General features: G+C 35.0%; 2 protein-coding genes across 3 annotated transcripts in view; one reads left to right on the forward strand and one right to left on the reverse strand.

Moving 5' to 3' along the window:
• Window positions 1-10,011, forward strand: part of LOC129001938 (high affinity cationic amino acid transporter 1) — a 62,857-nt gene extending 52,846 nt beyond the window's left edge. Inside the window, exons 11-15 of the mRNA XM_054429380.1 lie at window positions 5,687-5,789; window positions 6,295-6,446; window positions 6,909-7,075; window positions 8,040-8,148; window positions 8,824-10,011. Coding sequence (XP_054285355.1) covers window positions 5,687-5,789; window positions 6,295-6,446; window positions 6,909-7,075; window positions 8,040-8,148; window positions 8,824-8,963 — 671 coding nt within the window. The 3' untranslated portion in view covers window positions 8,964-10,011. The remainder of the gene's footprint in view (window positions 1-5,686; window positions 5,790-6,294; window positions 6,447-6,908; window positions 7,076-8,039; window positions 8,149-8,823) is intronic.
• Window positions 10,012-10,336: 325 nt separating this feature from the next.
• LOC129001937 (dual oxidase maturation factor 1) overlaps window positions 10,337-16,560 on the reverse strand; it is a 99,950-nt gene continuing 93,726 nt past the window's right edge. For both annotated transcript variants that reach the window (XM_054429377.1, XM_054429379.1), the window contains exons 7-9: window positions 12,234-12,429; window positions 11,665-11,892; window positions 10,337-11,104 (exon numbers count right to left, since the gene is read on the reverse strand). In XM_054429377.1, the coding sequence (XP_054285352.1) occupies window positions 11,053-11,104; window positions 11,665-11,892; window positions 12,234-12,429 (476 nt within the window). In that variant the 3' untranslated portion in view covers window positions 10,337-11,052. The remainder of the gene's footprint in view (window positions 11,105-11,664; window positions 11,893-12,233; window positions 12,430-16,560) is intronic.

Below are 16,560 nucleotides of genomic sequence, written 5' to 3' on the forward strand. Positions count from 1 at the left end.
CACAGGTTTTCCTGCTGCTTACTAATTTGTTTCCTCTAATTTTGCATGTATACCTATTGAAATTACTAATCTTACTATTGCCTTTTTTATTAGTTTTTAGTGTCTAACTATTTGTATTATATCTGCTCTTAATCATTTTCTCACAGCTTTTCATCTCCATAATATTTATTTGTAGCATTCATGTGTCATTGTTAAATTTTTGTAACAGTTGTATAAATTGTGAAAAAAGTCAACATTTTTTAAAGAAAACTCTTTTCTGTCCGGATGGTGTCAAACTTAAAAAGTATGTTTTAAACAACGTCTCTTAAAATAGCGTCAATGTTTTACGAGTATTTAAGGATCACTTTTTACTTACATTGTTGTTGCAGCATGTTTGGATGCATGTTTCCTGTACCGAGACTACTTTACGCAATGGCCAATGATGGGATAATGTTTTTTAAGCTCGGAGTCATCAACGAAAAAACAAGAACCCCAATTCTCTCCTGCCTTGTTTGCGGCATTGTGGCAGGTCTTTCGCTACTAACAGTTTCTTAACAATTCTTAGTTTCTTAAATTTTCTTAAACTGAGAAAATGACAGATTAAGTATAATAAGTTGTAAGGTGAACTGGTGCTATAATGTACTAGAACACCTTAGTTTTAGAATTGTCGTTAGGTGAAAACTACTAATAACTACTAATATTTTACTACTAATAAGTTTAAGTGAAAACAAATGCAGTAAATTACTAAAATTGTCTCTTAGTGACTTCCGACTCCCTAAAAGGAGAAGGTGGTCTTTTATATTCTCAGTAGCTCTTCGAACTGAACTTCTTTGACATTTGTGATCAATTTTATAACTCTTTTTTAAAGGTTAAACAACAGTTTCTAATCACAAATTTGACAGATCAGCCTTTTATATTCATGTAGTTTTGATTCCACAAGAATACATTTAATTAATAGATTTATCTTTCATTGACTTCCAACTCCCTAACAGGAGAAGGTAGCCCCTGATATTCGCAATAGATTTTGTAACAGAACTGCTTTATTTTCCCAAAAATTAACGTCATCTCATTTTTTCTCTCTAGGTTCTAGTGCAGATTTTTTCCCCCATTTTACTTCAGATTAGTAGTAGACGGGGTCGTAGCATTATCACTTAAATTAAATAAATCAAATGGTGATTAGCAGGAATTAAACTCTGGACCTCAGGGACCAAAGTCTCAGGCTCTATCCAGACCATCACGCTCCCCTCTCTCACTTAAACATAATCTCAGTTTTACAGCAAAGAAATTTAATTCCTTAATGAAGACATTGCTTTTGAGATAAACATGTAATTATATTTCCTCTTCTCAACTTCAAAACCAATTTACTACGAGGAGCACCACTATTACTTTTTATTTTTTACATCACCAATCTGGGATCCTCACTTCAAAATAGCTTCAATCCCTGATGTATGTCACAATCACAATTTTGTTATATCCAGGATTGTGAAATTAAAGTGTTGTTTCAGCATTTTTGGTTCGCTTTTCCCCCAGCCCCGGATGCTCTACTCTATGGCTAGCGATGGTTTGCTATTCAAACCTTTGAGTCGAGTCAATCCCAACAGACAAACTCCAGTTATTGCTTCTCTAGTCGGTGGAGGAATTACAGGTCCTCAAGCTAACCTCTTACTTTGGTGGTGGTTATCAAATAGTTGAGAACATGACAGTAACGAAAAGTAACGTAATTGATTTGTAATTTTTGAACTGATTCATAATTTGCACTGTAGAGTTTACTAATTGTTTGAATACAGTTTTCTTTGTGCAACACTTAACAAAAAATTACCCTCATGGGTGAGGTTACATAAAAACATTACATAAAAAACTTTAAAAAATGTCAAAAAGTCACAAAGATTATTGTTTAGTCCTCAGAACCAACAGAATTCTCTTTTAAGTCCCACTAAGTTTAATGTGACTTTGGAAAACACTCTTCTTAATCTGAGTCCGCCCCTGAATTAAACGGCCCTTTATTTTCTTCAAACATGGTATCAATGTTTTCAAATTACCTTTGCTTCTACAGTTCCACATTCACAAAAATTAATTACTACGATGTAATTACCTTACATATGTAGCTATGTTAGGGTACAAACACAAAGGACAAGGCTCGGCGTGTCGCAGCGTGTTGCGTCAAAACAAAATACAAACTTCGTAAACCGAAGGAGCTTACAGCGAGAGCGGCACGGCGTGGCGCGTCTTCATTTGAAAAAGTTGAGTTGGATTTTTTGGAGCGGCAAAAAGTGTTTTTGTGTAGTCCTAGTGATGAACGGGAAGATAGAAGATACTTTAATCGTTAATATTGTATTCTAAAAAAGTCTTTTGTAGGCCTGCACTGATGGCTATGACTTATGATGGCTTCAAAACGTAAGATTTTGATAGGTTCTAGATTAGTAAGATCCATGTGAATAAGGTTACCAAAAAAGAAACTTTATTAATGTAATGAATTTTAACAGGTTTACAAACGTTTTTATTTATACTTCACTTGTAGAAACATGTCATTGCCGTTTTAGATTGGATACCCGAAACTCTACAGTATTTGGTAAACTATACATGGTAGCAAGGAAACTGTCATTTTCTCAGATTTTAGACTAGTTACATAAGCTTGGCTTTGAAAATAGCTGCATGCCCCTTCTAGTCCGGTGGCTTAGGGCTTTAATTTACGAGTACCGTTACCTGCTGGATAAAAGCACCAAATTTGGCATGAAGGTACCTTAGGGTATACTAATAAATTTTAGCCTAGGAGCCCTTTTGAAATTTTAAATATTTCGACACACGGCACCAAAATTCAAAATGGCCGACAAATACGACAAAAACTACCTTTAAAACAATCCATTCTCCTGTTAACTCTAAAATATAACTTAAATCCAACCAAGACTCTACAATACAAACCGGAGACATACTAAATTATATGAAAGAAATCTTATGTGTGTCCGTGTGTGAGTGGGTGGGGGTATGTGTGTGAGTATTTATGTAACGAAACCTGTACTGGACGTTGCGCAAAAATGGGCAAACCAATTTACTGCAAATTTGGTGTGGACTTTGTTAATATCATATGTCAACCATGTCAATCATATGTCAACATTTAGATCTGTTTCCTTTTATTTATCTATTTATATAATTTTATTTTATTTATTTTTACAATTTTCATCATTTTTTTTTTAGATCTACAGGGTTAGGCAAAAGTATGGAACCCCCCAGTTAACCTTTTACCGCGTTGCAGTAGGAAAACCAAACTCGGCACATGTTTACAAAATAAAAAAATTCACTTTTTCATTACAGTTAGAACTTGTACCCGGCTCCCAAAATGGGGTATTTGGGTGCGGTCCCAAATTTTCAAACGTAAACACCTATCATGTGACCCCTCATTTTAAAGGGTTTCTCAAGACAAATTAAATGGCGCAAACTAGAAGTCAATATCGCCCCCCTAATACTACTTACTTACTTTCCGTGCCCGGAAATCAGACTTCGCATTTCCAAAAATTAGCTACCGATATGGCTTTGTCATTCGCATGTAAAAGATCATCAAATGTGCAAGACTGGTCTAGGCGTGGGCAGATCAGCAGATGGCCAGGATCCTGGACAGCACCACACGCGCACAAGATGTTTTCTTTGTCTGGTAAGAGACCCCATTACTGCATGTTTGTCCTGCATTTTGGTACCTCGACCCTAATTCGATTTAGGGTCTTCCACACCGTGTAAAGAAGGCCTCCACCAGGAGCCAGTTCCTCCCTGGCTGGCAAGGAAGGGTTAGTCAACGTGGCCTCCCACCTTGCCACCCGATTGATTGAGAGTGATCCATCCAGGACTCGTGTCCGTGATAAAAAGCTCTTTCTGGACCGAAGCTGTCACTCTGCAGCAGGTTGGTGGCCGTGTAATGGGTGACGAGGGTCTGTCTTTTGCTTACTCCTTTCTGCGTCGGCAGCGACATCACGTCGGATTGATGGAGGGGCGATCCCTATGATAGGATAGTTTGTGTACTGGGGTTGGTTTCAAAGACCCAGTTACAATCCGAGCCATGTCATTGACTGCTATGTCAACCTTTTTTGCATGTGACGATGCATTCCATAGTGGTGCAGCGTACTCCGCAGCCGACACACTGAGCGCTAAAGCTGAGGTTCTGAGGACATTAGGGTTAGCACCCCAGCATCTGCTGGTGAGCTTATTGATGATATTATTCCTCGCTGAGACTTTACCTCTTGTCGCAATACAATGCGCCTTAAATGTCAGTGTGCGGTCCAGTATGACACCAAGATATTCCCCCCTAATCAAAATCGCAGTCATTTTGAAATATGCCTTATTAACTTTGTAACAGATTACAGCTGGAACACTAAACTCTACATACCTTTATTAAAAAAGATAATTCACCTTTTTGCCAGTATTAAAATATTAAATGTTTAAAGTTAACTGGGATTATCAAGACTTTATCTTTTGCTTGCTCATCTTAAATAATTAAAATGGCTGCCATTTCGATTTGGAGTGGGATATTGACCTCTGGTTTACACCATTCAACTTCTCTTGATAAACCCTTTAAAATGAGTGGTCACATGATAGGTGTTTAATTTTGAAAATTTGGGGCTGACCCCAAAATAACCCATTCTGGGGGCTGGGGGCTGGGGCAAAGTTGTAACTTTGATGAAAAAGTGCAATTTTTTATTTTGTAAATATATGCTGAGTTTGGTTTTCCTACTGAAACGCGTTAAAAAGTTAACTGGGGGGTTTCCATACTTTTGCCTAACTCTGTAGATCTAAAAAAAAATAGATGAAAATTGTAAAAATAAACTAAATAAAATTATAAAAATAGATAAATAAAAGGAAACAGATCTAAATGTTGACATATGATACTAACAAAGTCCACACCAAATTTGCAGTAAATTGGTTTGACCATTTTTGCGCAATGTCCAGTACAGGTTTCGTTACATAAATACTCACACACATACCCCCACCCACTCACACACAGACACACATAAGTATTCTTTCATATAATTTAGTATGTCTCCGGTTAGTATTGTAGAGTCTTGGTTGGATTTAAGTTATATTTTAGAGTTAACAGGAGAATGGATTGTTTTAAAGGTAGTTTTTGTTGTATTTGTCGGCCATTTTGGATTTTGGTGCCGTGTGTGGAAATATTTAAAATTTCAAAAGGGCTCCTAGGCTAAAATTTATTAGTATACCCTAAGGTACCTTCATACCAAATTTGATGCTTTTATCCGCCATGTAACGGTAATTACACTAAGCCACCGGACTATTCAGCTTGATTCTTTCGCTTTGTCTTGCCGCTATTTCAATCTGTATTTTTGTAGACAGTTGAAATTTCATAATCTTAAGCAACTAATATACTATTTTGATTTAGTTTGACAATTCAAAGGTACTGTATATCTAAAAATCAAATTTAAAAAAAGGACAAAACAGAAAATAATTCATCTCAGGAGATTTAGCCAATAGAACTAAGACATATTTTGAAATTGATTTACGCTGGTTCTGTTCTCAGCAAAAATAATCTTGTGAAATTTTAATAATGTTCTAAGATACAAATTTTAGACATGTATTCTGTATCTAGTTAACATAATCAATGAGGCCCATACTACTATAAAATAAAGTGCTTGTATGTTAGTGTATTAGTGAATCATTCCAACATCTGAATTTTCTTCTTACTTACATTTTTTTTTTACAAAAACAGGTGTGATGGCAGCGATATTTAATGTTGATCAGCTGATTGACATGATGTCTATCGGAACTCTTCTAGCCTACACCATCGTAGCAATATGTGTGCTGATACTCAGGTAGGGATAAGTACATTACCTGTGTCAATGTGAACACAACTTTGTCAAAGAAATCTCTTGATTGAAACATTTATGTCATTATTTTCACTTTTGTACGAGGATGGCCAACAGATGGCCAGCTGTAGCTAATTTTTTTATTTTGAAAGAACTTGGTGGAATGAGCTGCTCAAAATGTGTGCTACTGTAAAAATTTCAGTTCAGTAATATTTACCCTCGGTTTTTGATACTTTCATGTGACATAAGATATGCCATCGTTTATAGTAAGTTGATCCTTTCAGATTGTTTTGGTTAAAAACCCAGTTTATTTATATGCTAGAAATCAGTGGTTGAGATAAGCATGCTTGGTTAGTGGCTTTATTTAACTTAGTTTTAACTAGTTAATTTTCAATCTAAAACTATAGCTATAACTTTAACATGTGAAGCTGCAAAAAATGTTAAAATGCCCATTTATTTGAATGCACAGGCTACTAAATTATTATTTTTTCAATGTTTGCTATTTTTTCAGGTATCGAGACCCGAATCCCGTGATGTACGAGCAGCCAAACATTGATCATCCGAGTGCAATGTCTTCCATCAAAGACGTGTTCAACCTTACCATGATCAAATACCCGAGCAGAACAACAGAGAACATATCTTCCTGGGCCCTAACTGTCTATAGTAAGTTGTTTGCTCTGATCGATTCACTATTTTAACCTAAAAATAAGTTAAACATGTGTAAAAGTAGTGCTCAGGGCCGTATTTCCCTAACGGCGGATACGGCGGTTTCTGGGGGCCCCAATTTTATTTCTTGATAAATTTATTTCACCGATGATAATCTGTTTTGTTGTGGTCGCGGGAGACATTGATGAAATCTGTGCGACTGCAAAAGATCTTCCCTATTTCACCGTTAATGTAGGAGTTGTCACTATTCAACCGCGATCGTGGAGGATGTAAAGGAATTTATTGCATCCGCGGGAGTCGAAGATTATGACCCTGCAAACTAGGAAGATCTTAACGATTTCGTCATAATGGAAGGGGACGAAGATTATATCTCTGCGATCGTTCAATATGTTTACCATTTATTTGTGGTTTACCACCCAGCTGTGTTCCCATCTTCAGTGATTGAATGTATTTGTACAGTTATGGCTACTGCTGCTCTCTGTGTGACTCTGGTCAATGGTGAGGATGCCCTGGTGGAAGGTTCAGCAGCTGTTGTCACTGTGGTGTGTGTCCTAGCAGCTGTGATGGTCATCACAATCTTCATCATCCATCGTCAGCCCCAGTCTCAATCTCCTCTAGCATTTAAGGTAAGTTTTCATTCAGTCTTGCTGAATTCAAAAATTCTATTCAAGAAATTACCAACCTGAACTGTTTGAAAACTAAGGTCTCCAAAAAATTCCTGTTGCAGCCAAGCAAGCTGATACAAATTGGAGACAAGTAACAACTAGATCTAGTTCCGACTAGTTTCCATTATATTCATCGGCTTAGTCTTGTTATAATAGCAAAATATGATCTGAAGAAAAATTGACGCTCCTGCCAAGTATAAATCATGTTCTGTGATTTGATTTTCATAGTCTAAGTCATAGATTTGAGCTTACAGGCAATACTCAAGGAAGCGAAGCGTGGCAAGGACGTTTTTCCTCCTGCTTCTAGAGATTGGTCCTAGCATATTTGACAACTCTTGCTTAAGCGTAGTATGGCTTAGACATTTTGGAATTGGGACGAGATCATGCTTTATCAAAATCAGAATCTTAACACGCTCGCTGGTCGCTGCTACAGACGTTCCGAAACGTCAGCCGGGCCAAGGCGCCAGGAGCTAGGAACGTTCGGGAACGTCACAGTTCATTGTTGTTTAACGTTTCCATGGATCAGCCAGCTCGTCACAAGCGTCCTATATTTCTTTGCAGCTCGTGGGGACGTACTTTTCTGACAATTAAAAAAATAGTTTCCCAATATTACCACCAGGTACGTTTAGAACAGGGCTTTGTCCCACCTCTTTCCTGCTAGATATCGACACTACTTTACTGACTGCAACCTGGGTAGTGCTGATATCTATCAGAATCGCTTAGTACTATGTCCAAAGCCAGTTTTATTGCAGAACATTGCCATCCAGTAAAACTACTGTTGTTTTTACTGTAATTCAATGTATCGGCGGCAATGTTACGCAGCGGCAACGCATTAGTTCAGCTCCTGGCGTCGTCCCGGCATCTAGCGATCAGCAGCGAACGTGTTAACTTTGTATATGTATAAAACTAAAGTTAATACTTTCAGGTTCCATTACTGCCTCTGCTGCCCTGTGTCAGTGTACTGATCAACTTCTACCTCATGTGTAAGCTGGACGTCCACACTTGGATCAGATTTGGAGTGTGGCTCTTTATCGGTAAGTTTACTGCAATGTAACACGACTTATTTCATTGAGGGTTTCACTATAATGACATGAACTTTTGTAATAATATCCTCAAAACCTGCAAGGGTTTTGTCTGTACTTGTAATATAATTACAGAGGAAGCTATTCTGGTGACAGAGCGCGGGACTTTGGTCCCTGAGGTCCCAGGTTCATGGAATGTCTATAGCAAATGTTTTATCATTTATGTCTGTTTGCGTCTGATCCCTTCCATGACACAAAGTTTTGGTGCAAGACAAAAGATTTGGATCAGCACGATTTTTGATTTTTCCTTCTACACTTGTAGTCTATATGGAGAAATCGTTTGGAAGTATCCGTGGATCTCTCTGAAACCCAAAAATTGGTTTCATTGTGATGTCTGTGTGTGTGTGTATTATACCTCCATGCTCCATGGTATCTCTAGATATATTAAAAAAATATTTTATAACTTTTTAATATTGAAGTAAACCCTATTAAATTACAGAAAATTCAGATTTCCACAAAACGGCTCGTATAATTTTGATTACAATTTATTATATGGTACTTTTAACTAAAAAAAAAAACATGTTACAACCTCCAACACCGTAAAAATTTAGATAATGGGAGAAAGTATGTGTCAGTTATTTTATCAACACATTTACACTTTCTTTCATCCTAACCTTTTCTGTTTAGGTATGTTGATCTACATATTCTACAGTATACCCAACAGTGTAGAAGGTATGAAGGCAAGAGTAGCTAAAAGCGCAAACATACAAACTCAGGTGAAACTTCCACCAACGACACCTACGACTGCCGAGTCCACGAGAATCTAACACTCGGCTCGCTTGTACATAGTGTAACATCCGTCTTGTATATACGTGTATCTACTTGTAAATAGTTGTTAAACTAGCAGTAAGTTTGTTTCTTGTTTTTATACTCCTTTATTGTTATTGTAAAATTTATCTGTGAATTATAAAGTATATTGTTGTTACGGAATATTTTAGTTTACCAAAATGAAAAAATGAAGGTTGTCCAGCAATATATTACTGTTGAAGGGAAGCGCTAAACATTTGTTTTGAGTTGAGTAGGATAGGTTATTTTGATGCACTTTATGATTAAAGTAAAAAATATACAATGTTTTAACTAAACAGAAATGTATATAATTTTTGGTTGAAAATTAAAAAATAACCCCCTTTTTGGTAGAACTATTGAAGTTAGTTTCTTTGATTGTTAAAAAGGAAGTGAAATTGGAATTTTTTATAAGTAATTTTGTATCTCTAGTTAAAAACATGTAGATATTTAGATTAGGTATCAAAGAAAACTTAACCGTTTTTCACATTGTTCACTTAGTTTTTGCGATAAATGTTGAATATTACTTATTATTTTATAGTTTGTAAACTTAATATGTGAGATTGAATTGTGATTTTTAGCACATAGAATGTTTCTATAGGTTGTATTGTTAACTTTAAATGCAATATTTAATCCTGTCTGTGTTATTAAGTTAAACTTGCAACTATTATTTATTTATTTTGTAATTTTGTGTAGAAGTATTGCTTGAAAACTATTCGGTAAATAATAAACAAATTTTTAGATCACATGGAAATTAAATCTTGTGATTTTAGGCATTATTTTTTGAAAATTTCAAATGCTACACAATAATTATTTTAATTTAAGGTGAAAATACTGTATTTCAAATTAGGAAGTTTGAATTTAATAAAGATATTTCAATACCAATCCATGTAGGAAATATCTAGTTATAATTTGTCATAAACTGTAAATTTTACTCGGAAGTATTACGTTAGTTTTTTAATATGCATTTTAAAAATAGTATTTAATAATTTTATTGTAATGATAACTAAAAAGTTAATAAAATTAAAATTCTCCAAATTCTGATGTATTTTGTTGTTGACATGTGTTCCAAACAAAGTTCTTAATTTTTTATCAATTAGTCAATAAAATGTTAGAGGTGATAAATCTTGGCCAAGTAAGATATTCAAAGAATTACACATCTTGTCTATATCTATATCTTATGTTTGTCCAAATTTTTCATTGCAAAATTTTCTTGAGGTGTTAAACAATATATGCTCACACAATTTCATGGACATAGCAAAAAGCATGATTGGTAAGGAAATGTTCAAAACCATTTGGAATAAAGAAGAAAAATAAACTCAAAATATATTCAAAACATTTTATTATCATACAATTAAACTTACTTATTGTAATAATCAAAACACAGTAAGTAATATATACAAAATCTACAATACTTACAAGTTATTCCATTAAACTAAAGCTAAACTTGATCACATGATTCTAAATCACAACAAAATCACAAACCAAGAAAACAAAAATGACCTTAAGAAACAAAAAGATTCAATGGCATGACGTGTTAAAAATTAGGAATACACCTTTAGGAATAACATATGATATTACGCTAAACAACAATAAATTAATATTTCGTAACATAAATGATATGTTAAAAGTCAATAGCTTATGTTGTTATTTTGTAAATTATACAAATGTTTACTTAAGCTCAGTGTACACTTCTTTGGAAAAAAGTATTCTTTTTCAATAAAAAAATCCATAAATACAAATAGTAATGTGAAAATTAAATCTACAAAATTTCTAAATTTATTTTCTAATTTTATTATTTTACAATCAAAAGCATTCCAACATTTAACAGTCTTATAAGAACAAGTAAATAATCTCCAAACCAAACATTTTACAGCATCTTAATTGTTTTAAGGATAATATAAATTAAATAAGTAATTTGTATGGTCACATACATACTGTTTCCAAAACATAACCAAGTATTTAAACTAATATAACTTAACCAGTTGATGAGCAGTTATAAAATGGACGATTAAATAGCGGGATGTAATATGGGAGGGTCGTCAGTTTTTGTATTCAAGTCGGAGGGAGAATTCACCACATGGAGGCTTCACGGACGGGAGGTTTATGCTCTATCTGGGTCCTCCTGTAAAGAAAAGAAGAAAAAAACTTATCAGCATATTAAAAAATACAAGTGGGTTAGTTTGAAGAAACTAGAATAATAAATAAATTACGAGCGCTCGCTTAGCAATGAAAATATCGCTGGTCCGATCGTGTGAATCAATTCAATCCAAATTTCCCAACGCCAACAGTGATTTTCTGTAATATGAATCGTGGATCAATAGTATTTTGATACTTTGAAACTGAACCCAGCTGTTCTCAATTGTTGGGCATTTTACAAGGTTCTCACTAAAATCAGCTGATATTAGTCAGTAATAAAATCTGCAGAAGGCAATTTTCATATTTGGGTTTTAAAATATGCCCTGTTACTACAGCTTTGATAATCTAATCTAATACATTATTGGAACCTCAACAAGAAGATCCTCAATAACAAGAGTCGTTTTCAAATACCCTTGATTTCATAAGAAACTTAATTACATGTTATTGCAAACCTCAATAAGAAATAAACCTTGATAACAAGACTTTATTTGATCATCCCCAAGAGAGACTTATTATCGAGGTTCTACTGGAGCCAAATTTACCCACCTTGGAGGAGGATCGCCAGTCGTGTTCTCGCGTTGGTCTAAGAAGCTGACGGCCAGACTGACTCCACTAGCCGCAGAGTCCTGACTGAGTGTTCGCTTGAAGGCAGCCTGCAGCGCCGGACGGTGGAGGGGGTAGCGCCAGGGGGACTTGGGTGGGTCCATCTCAAACCCTCGGTTCTCCAGACCTCGTACACTCCTCTCTCCATCCTCCTTCTTGGACGACAGACGCCTGAAACATTGGAGATTGTAGTCACAGTGAATGTGACTTTGTACTGACTTAAGATCAGACAAAAAAATAACACTTTTTTAAAACCCATTGTAATTTCGTGATGGATTTTAATTTACTTTTATGATTAACTTTCATCCATGATTTTGGCTTTATTAAATGAAGTTACCTTGATTTCATTTGCTACCGTACCTGCAGAGCCGCATAAGAAATAGTCTACACCCCAACCACAAACAAAGGAAAGGACATGTAATACCTTTCCGCACTAAGCTGACAATTGGTCAAAAATATCTTTAGATATTCTAAAAACACAGCCAATACATTACTGGAAACATTAGTTTTACCTGAGAATGCGACGGCCCAGGCCGGGAGGCTCTTCCAATCCCTTCTTCCAGTGTTTGTGCTTGGTATGGCTCTCTTCTATGATGACGTGTCTGTCGTACGGAGTGTCGTAGTCTACTTCCAACACCGTAGAGAAGCTATGGGGATACATGAGGTCCATACCTGCTATCACCAGTCCCACGAACAGACACAACCCTCCTGCAAAACAGTGAGAGATTGGTAGCTTGTGATAGGTTAAAAAACGTTTCTTTATTAATTAAATTCATTAATTGTAACCAATTAAAAGTAACCGGTTTGTACATTGATTGTAATTTTATTTGATCGATTTTGCATTTAAAAATTGTTGTTGATTACAACCGTTACACACACCAGGGGTGAAATTTTGTAATTTCCAGTGTAGCAACGTTTTTGGAGTTGACTTTTGGGCACCATTGGGGGTATTGAGCTGAGTGTTTATAGAGCTCCTTAACAATCAGAAGGTTGAAACATTCAATGGTACACTCAATGGTGGTGGTTTTTAAGTGGTGTCTAGAATTCGAGTCGCTTATATCTAGGGTATTGTCTAACACCGCTCTCGCCATCATGTACTACAACGCTCACGAAGGAGGAAGACCCTGTGTCGTGCGATAGGAACTTCAGTGCTCCCAGAGCTCTTCCTTGCTCACAAGTATATTTCCGGCACAACATCCCAGAGCTGAAAGCACTCGGTCGTCTCATAACCAATTTCACTCTGTACCTTTCTCTGAGGTAATTCCAAACTAGATACAGCTGTCCTTGATCAAGGGCTTTTAATAAAATGGTCGTGGCTAAATAAACAGCTGATCTTAGTAACAGGTTACACATGGTAACACTTTTGCGTAATTCAAATTTAGTGTAAAATATGTGCACAAGTGTGTGTTACATCCTTGATTGATCCATAGATTTATTTATTGATCATACAAATACCAGTGCCTACCTTTATTGTGAATACTGAATTCACTACTACACTAGTGCACAATGAAATGCACTTGAATCACTAACACCCTACAGATAGCGCCCCAAAGATGATTTTCTCTCAGAAAAATTAATTGACTCTTAACAAAGCCCTTTCTACGCCTTAACTGTCACCATGACTCGAGGCCAGCGACATTTCCTCTCGTGTTGTCACAGTCATTCATTTTCAATATCTGACTGACAAATGGTGGTTTTGATTGTCCACAATGAATGACCGAGTCAACAATGCCTCTGATTGGAGCATTGTTGGGTGATCAGTTCACACCGCCTTCTGTAGTATGAGTGGACCAAATAACAGCACTATTTAGGTGGCAGTGAGCTACTGTGTCATAAATTATACCAGTGTGGGTTGTAGCAAATGATTGTGTGGAACCGAACATCGGTAACACACTTAGTCATAATTTTTAAGCTATTTTTTTATCCTATAATGTTGAAATTACTACTCTAGAATAAATTGATTCGGTCTTGAATAAATGTTTATCGATTAGTTTCTGCTGCTGAACCAAATCTTCATCACCATCGAATCAGGACATTGGAGACCCCTGAAAAGAATGTAAAAAATACTATTTAATGTGAAGATTTAAAACGTTTACTTTTTCTGACACTTTATACAGAATACTTTATGCATTTTTTGTGCTAAGCTCATCTACTCTCATCCACGGAATTGTGTTGTACACTACTTCTGGCTAAGCGTTGTGGGTTGCAGTAATACCACTTACGAGTAAATAAAAACCCCATCCGTGATTGGCGGGATTTGAACCCGGGATGTTGGGAACTTAAGACCGGTGCTGTACTACTGGACCAGCTAACCCCTTAATTTTATATAATTAACATCAGTCTATATATAAGTTAAAAATTACATTAACTTTTTCTTGAAAGATTACTTAACAAAATTTATTAAGAAGTTAATTAGACAAAATAATTTAGAATCCTTACCTACTGTTTATGCATCAAAAAGTAAGCCAACATTCAATAAGTTTGGAAATAAGGTGAGAACTTAACAGTTAAGCTAAAATCAATACAAGTCTGAAATTTTTTTAAAGTTTTGTACTGTTGAAGTTTTTTAAAACTTCCCAGCTGGCAACCAATTTATTGTACTTATCACCTTAAAAAATTAAGAAGTTTTTATAAACATACCCAAACGTAACTAACCGTTCCAAATTAATCTTAAAATTAATACAGAGACCACATAGTTACTATTCTAAAGATTTAAAACAATTAACTAACTTTAAGACCTTGTAACAGATGTTAAAATCTTTCAAGGAGAGCAAAGGCCAACCAAGACGAATCCAAAGGACATTTTTATTACTTGTAAGAAGATTACTTCTAACCACACCTATACATAAATAACTCCTACATCGGTTCAACCTCTACACCTTCGTATATTGCTAAGACAAATGTAACATTTGCTATGTCTGAAAGATGTAGTATATGGTTTCAGACAATAATTTTTACATTTAGCCTTCTTTGAATAGTGGGGTTTTAAGTCGGAGTTGAACCGTGGATTCCACATTGTAAATTTTACTAACTCTAAAACCTCCAAAAAATTTCACAGCCCTTTTTTCTAGGTATTAGCAATTATAATCTGTATTAATGAATTTCCTTATAGGGAAGTAGCTATTACCGTAGGTCTCATGGTAAGACCTATGCCCGGGACCGATTCATTTTTCATTTTGCTGTCCCCAGAGGCCAAAAACACTATTCGTTCAAATTTTTACTTTTTCCCCCTACCTATGAAGAAAGTATTGCTTTCGTCAAAATTTTCGAGTTTGAGTTTTGAGTGGATATATTTGTTTTGGGTCCCCCTAGACCTAAAAAAGTGGTTTTCAAAATGATGCCTGTGTGTCTGGATGTGTACAGTTACAAACTACACCTATGTATGGTCCGATTTTGATAAAATTTGGTATGTAGGTACTAATCCATGCACTCCAGGCACTTTTTTAATTTTATGAAATTTTGATTTTTATGTTGATTTTCGCATAAAACCCCATCCAATAACGGACATATTTGATTTTCTCAAAAATGGCCCGAACGATATTGATAAAAATTTAGTATGTTGTAGCCCTTTAAATTCTGAACACCAGCGTAAGAACTAGGAAAAAATTACAGGCTATGCTTGCGGTGTACATTCTGCATCATGTAGCTCCTAAACGAGTACTAGTGCAGTAGAAACAGGGTTTGAGGTGGAACTAATTGCAACAGAAATTATTCCAGTTAGAAATGGTAGGTAATACACTTATAAAAAACATACTAAAAATATACATTTGTACTGTTACGCAAAATACAGGTTTTTGGTCGCCATTTAAAAAAAGTGTAAAATTTTAAATTATTGTTAAAAAATCTGGTTTGGTATCAAATTATAGAACATTTCATGCTGGAAAAGAATATAATGGTTGAATTTAAAATATACTGTTAACAGTGATGCACTATAGGCGAAAAAAGGTGCGTTTAAAAACGTGGCATTTGAAAAGTTGTTTATTTATAAGTTATTTTATACTTTTAAAATTTGTATTTTTTCGTTTTTGACCCCTAAATCGTAAAATTTCCCAATTTCTCTCTAGACCTTTTTAAAGAGCTTAAAAAACAAATAGTTAAGTATATCAAAGGGGTTTTGTACGATTATTGGTAACGGGGAAAATTCAAAAAATTGGAAATTTAAAATCCCCATGTTATTTTATGGAGAATATGGTAAAAAGTTGTAGTTTCCTTGTTTATGGATATATTTTGATAAAACTTTGAAGATTTTTTTATTTTATACTTAACAATTAATATTTTACTAAAAACACACTTAATTGGTTTCCTTGTTGCAGCAAACCTTGGTACTCGTTTTGTTACACCTAATGTTATTTATTTAATATACTAGCAACAGTGCCCATTGTGGTTAAATTAATGCAACGGTCTCTAGTAAAATAATGGTTATGAAATCCATACACCACTTTACTCACTAATATTTGGTACCAGTATGCATAATCTAACCAGCTCATAACATTAGAATCACACACTTAACATAAGAAACACACTATAAACACAAATGCAAATTGTTAACAACAATATTTAATCAAAGAAAATTTAATTAAATAACAATATAACAATAAGCTGTTAAATTATCAACTCATTTTTCGTATGGTTAGATTATGCATACTGGTAAATCAATTATTGCCATCTATAAAAATAATTTGTTTTCTTTTCCGAGTCGGGTTAGCTCTTCTACCAGACCGATTTTCATAATTTTGGCCTTAAGCCGGGTTTACACTATGTAGCTAAACCTGCTACATTGCAGATTTGTGTAACATCTAGCAATGTTATATAACATTTGCTAGAAGTAAAAAAAGTAAC

This window comes from Macrosteles quadrilineatus, unplaced genomic scaffold (genome assembly GCF_028750875.1).
Source record: "Macrosteles quadrilineatus isolate MER2022 unplaced genomic scaffold, UCM_ALF_1.0 Scaffold_9__3_contigs__length_116548681, whole genome shotgun sequence".
Taxonomy (NCBI): Eukaryota; Metazoa; Arthropoda; class Insecta; order Hemiptera; family Cicadellidae; genus Macrosteles; species Macrosteles quadrilineatus.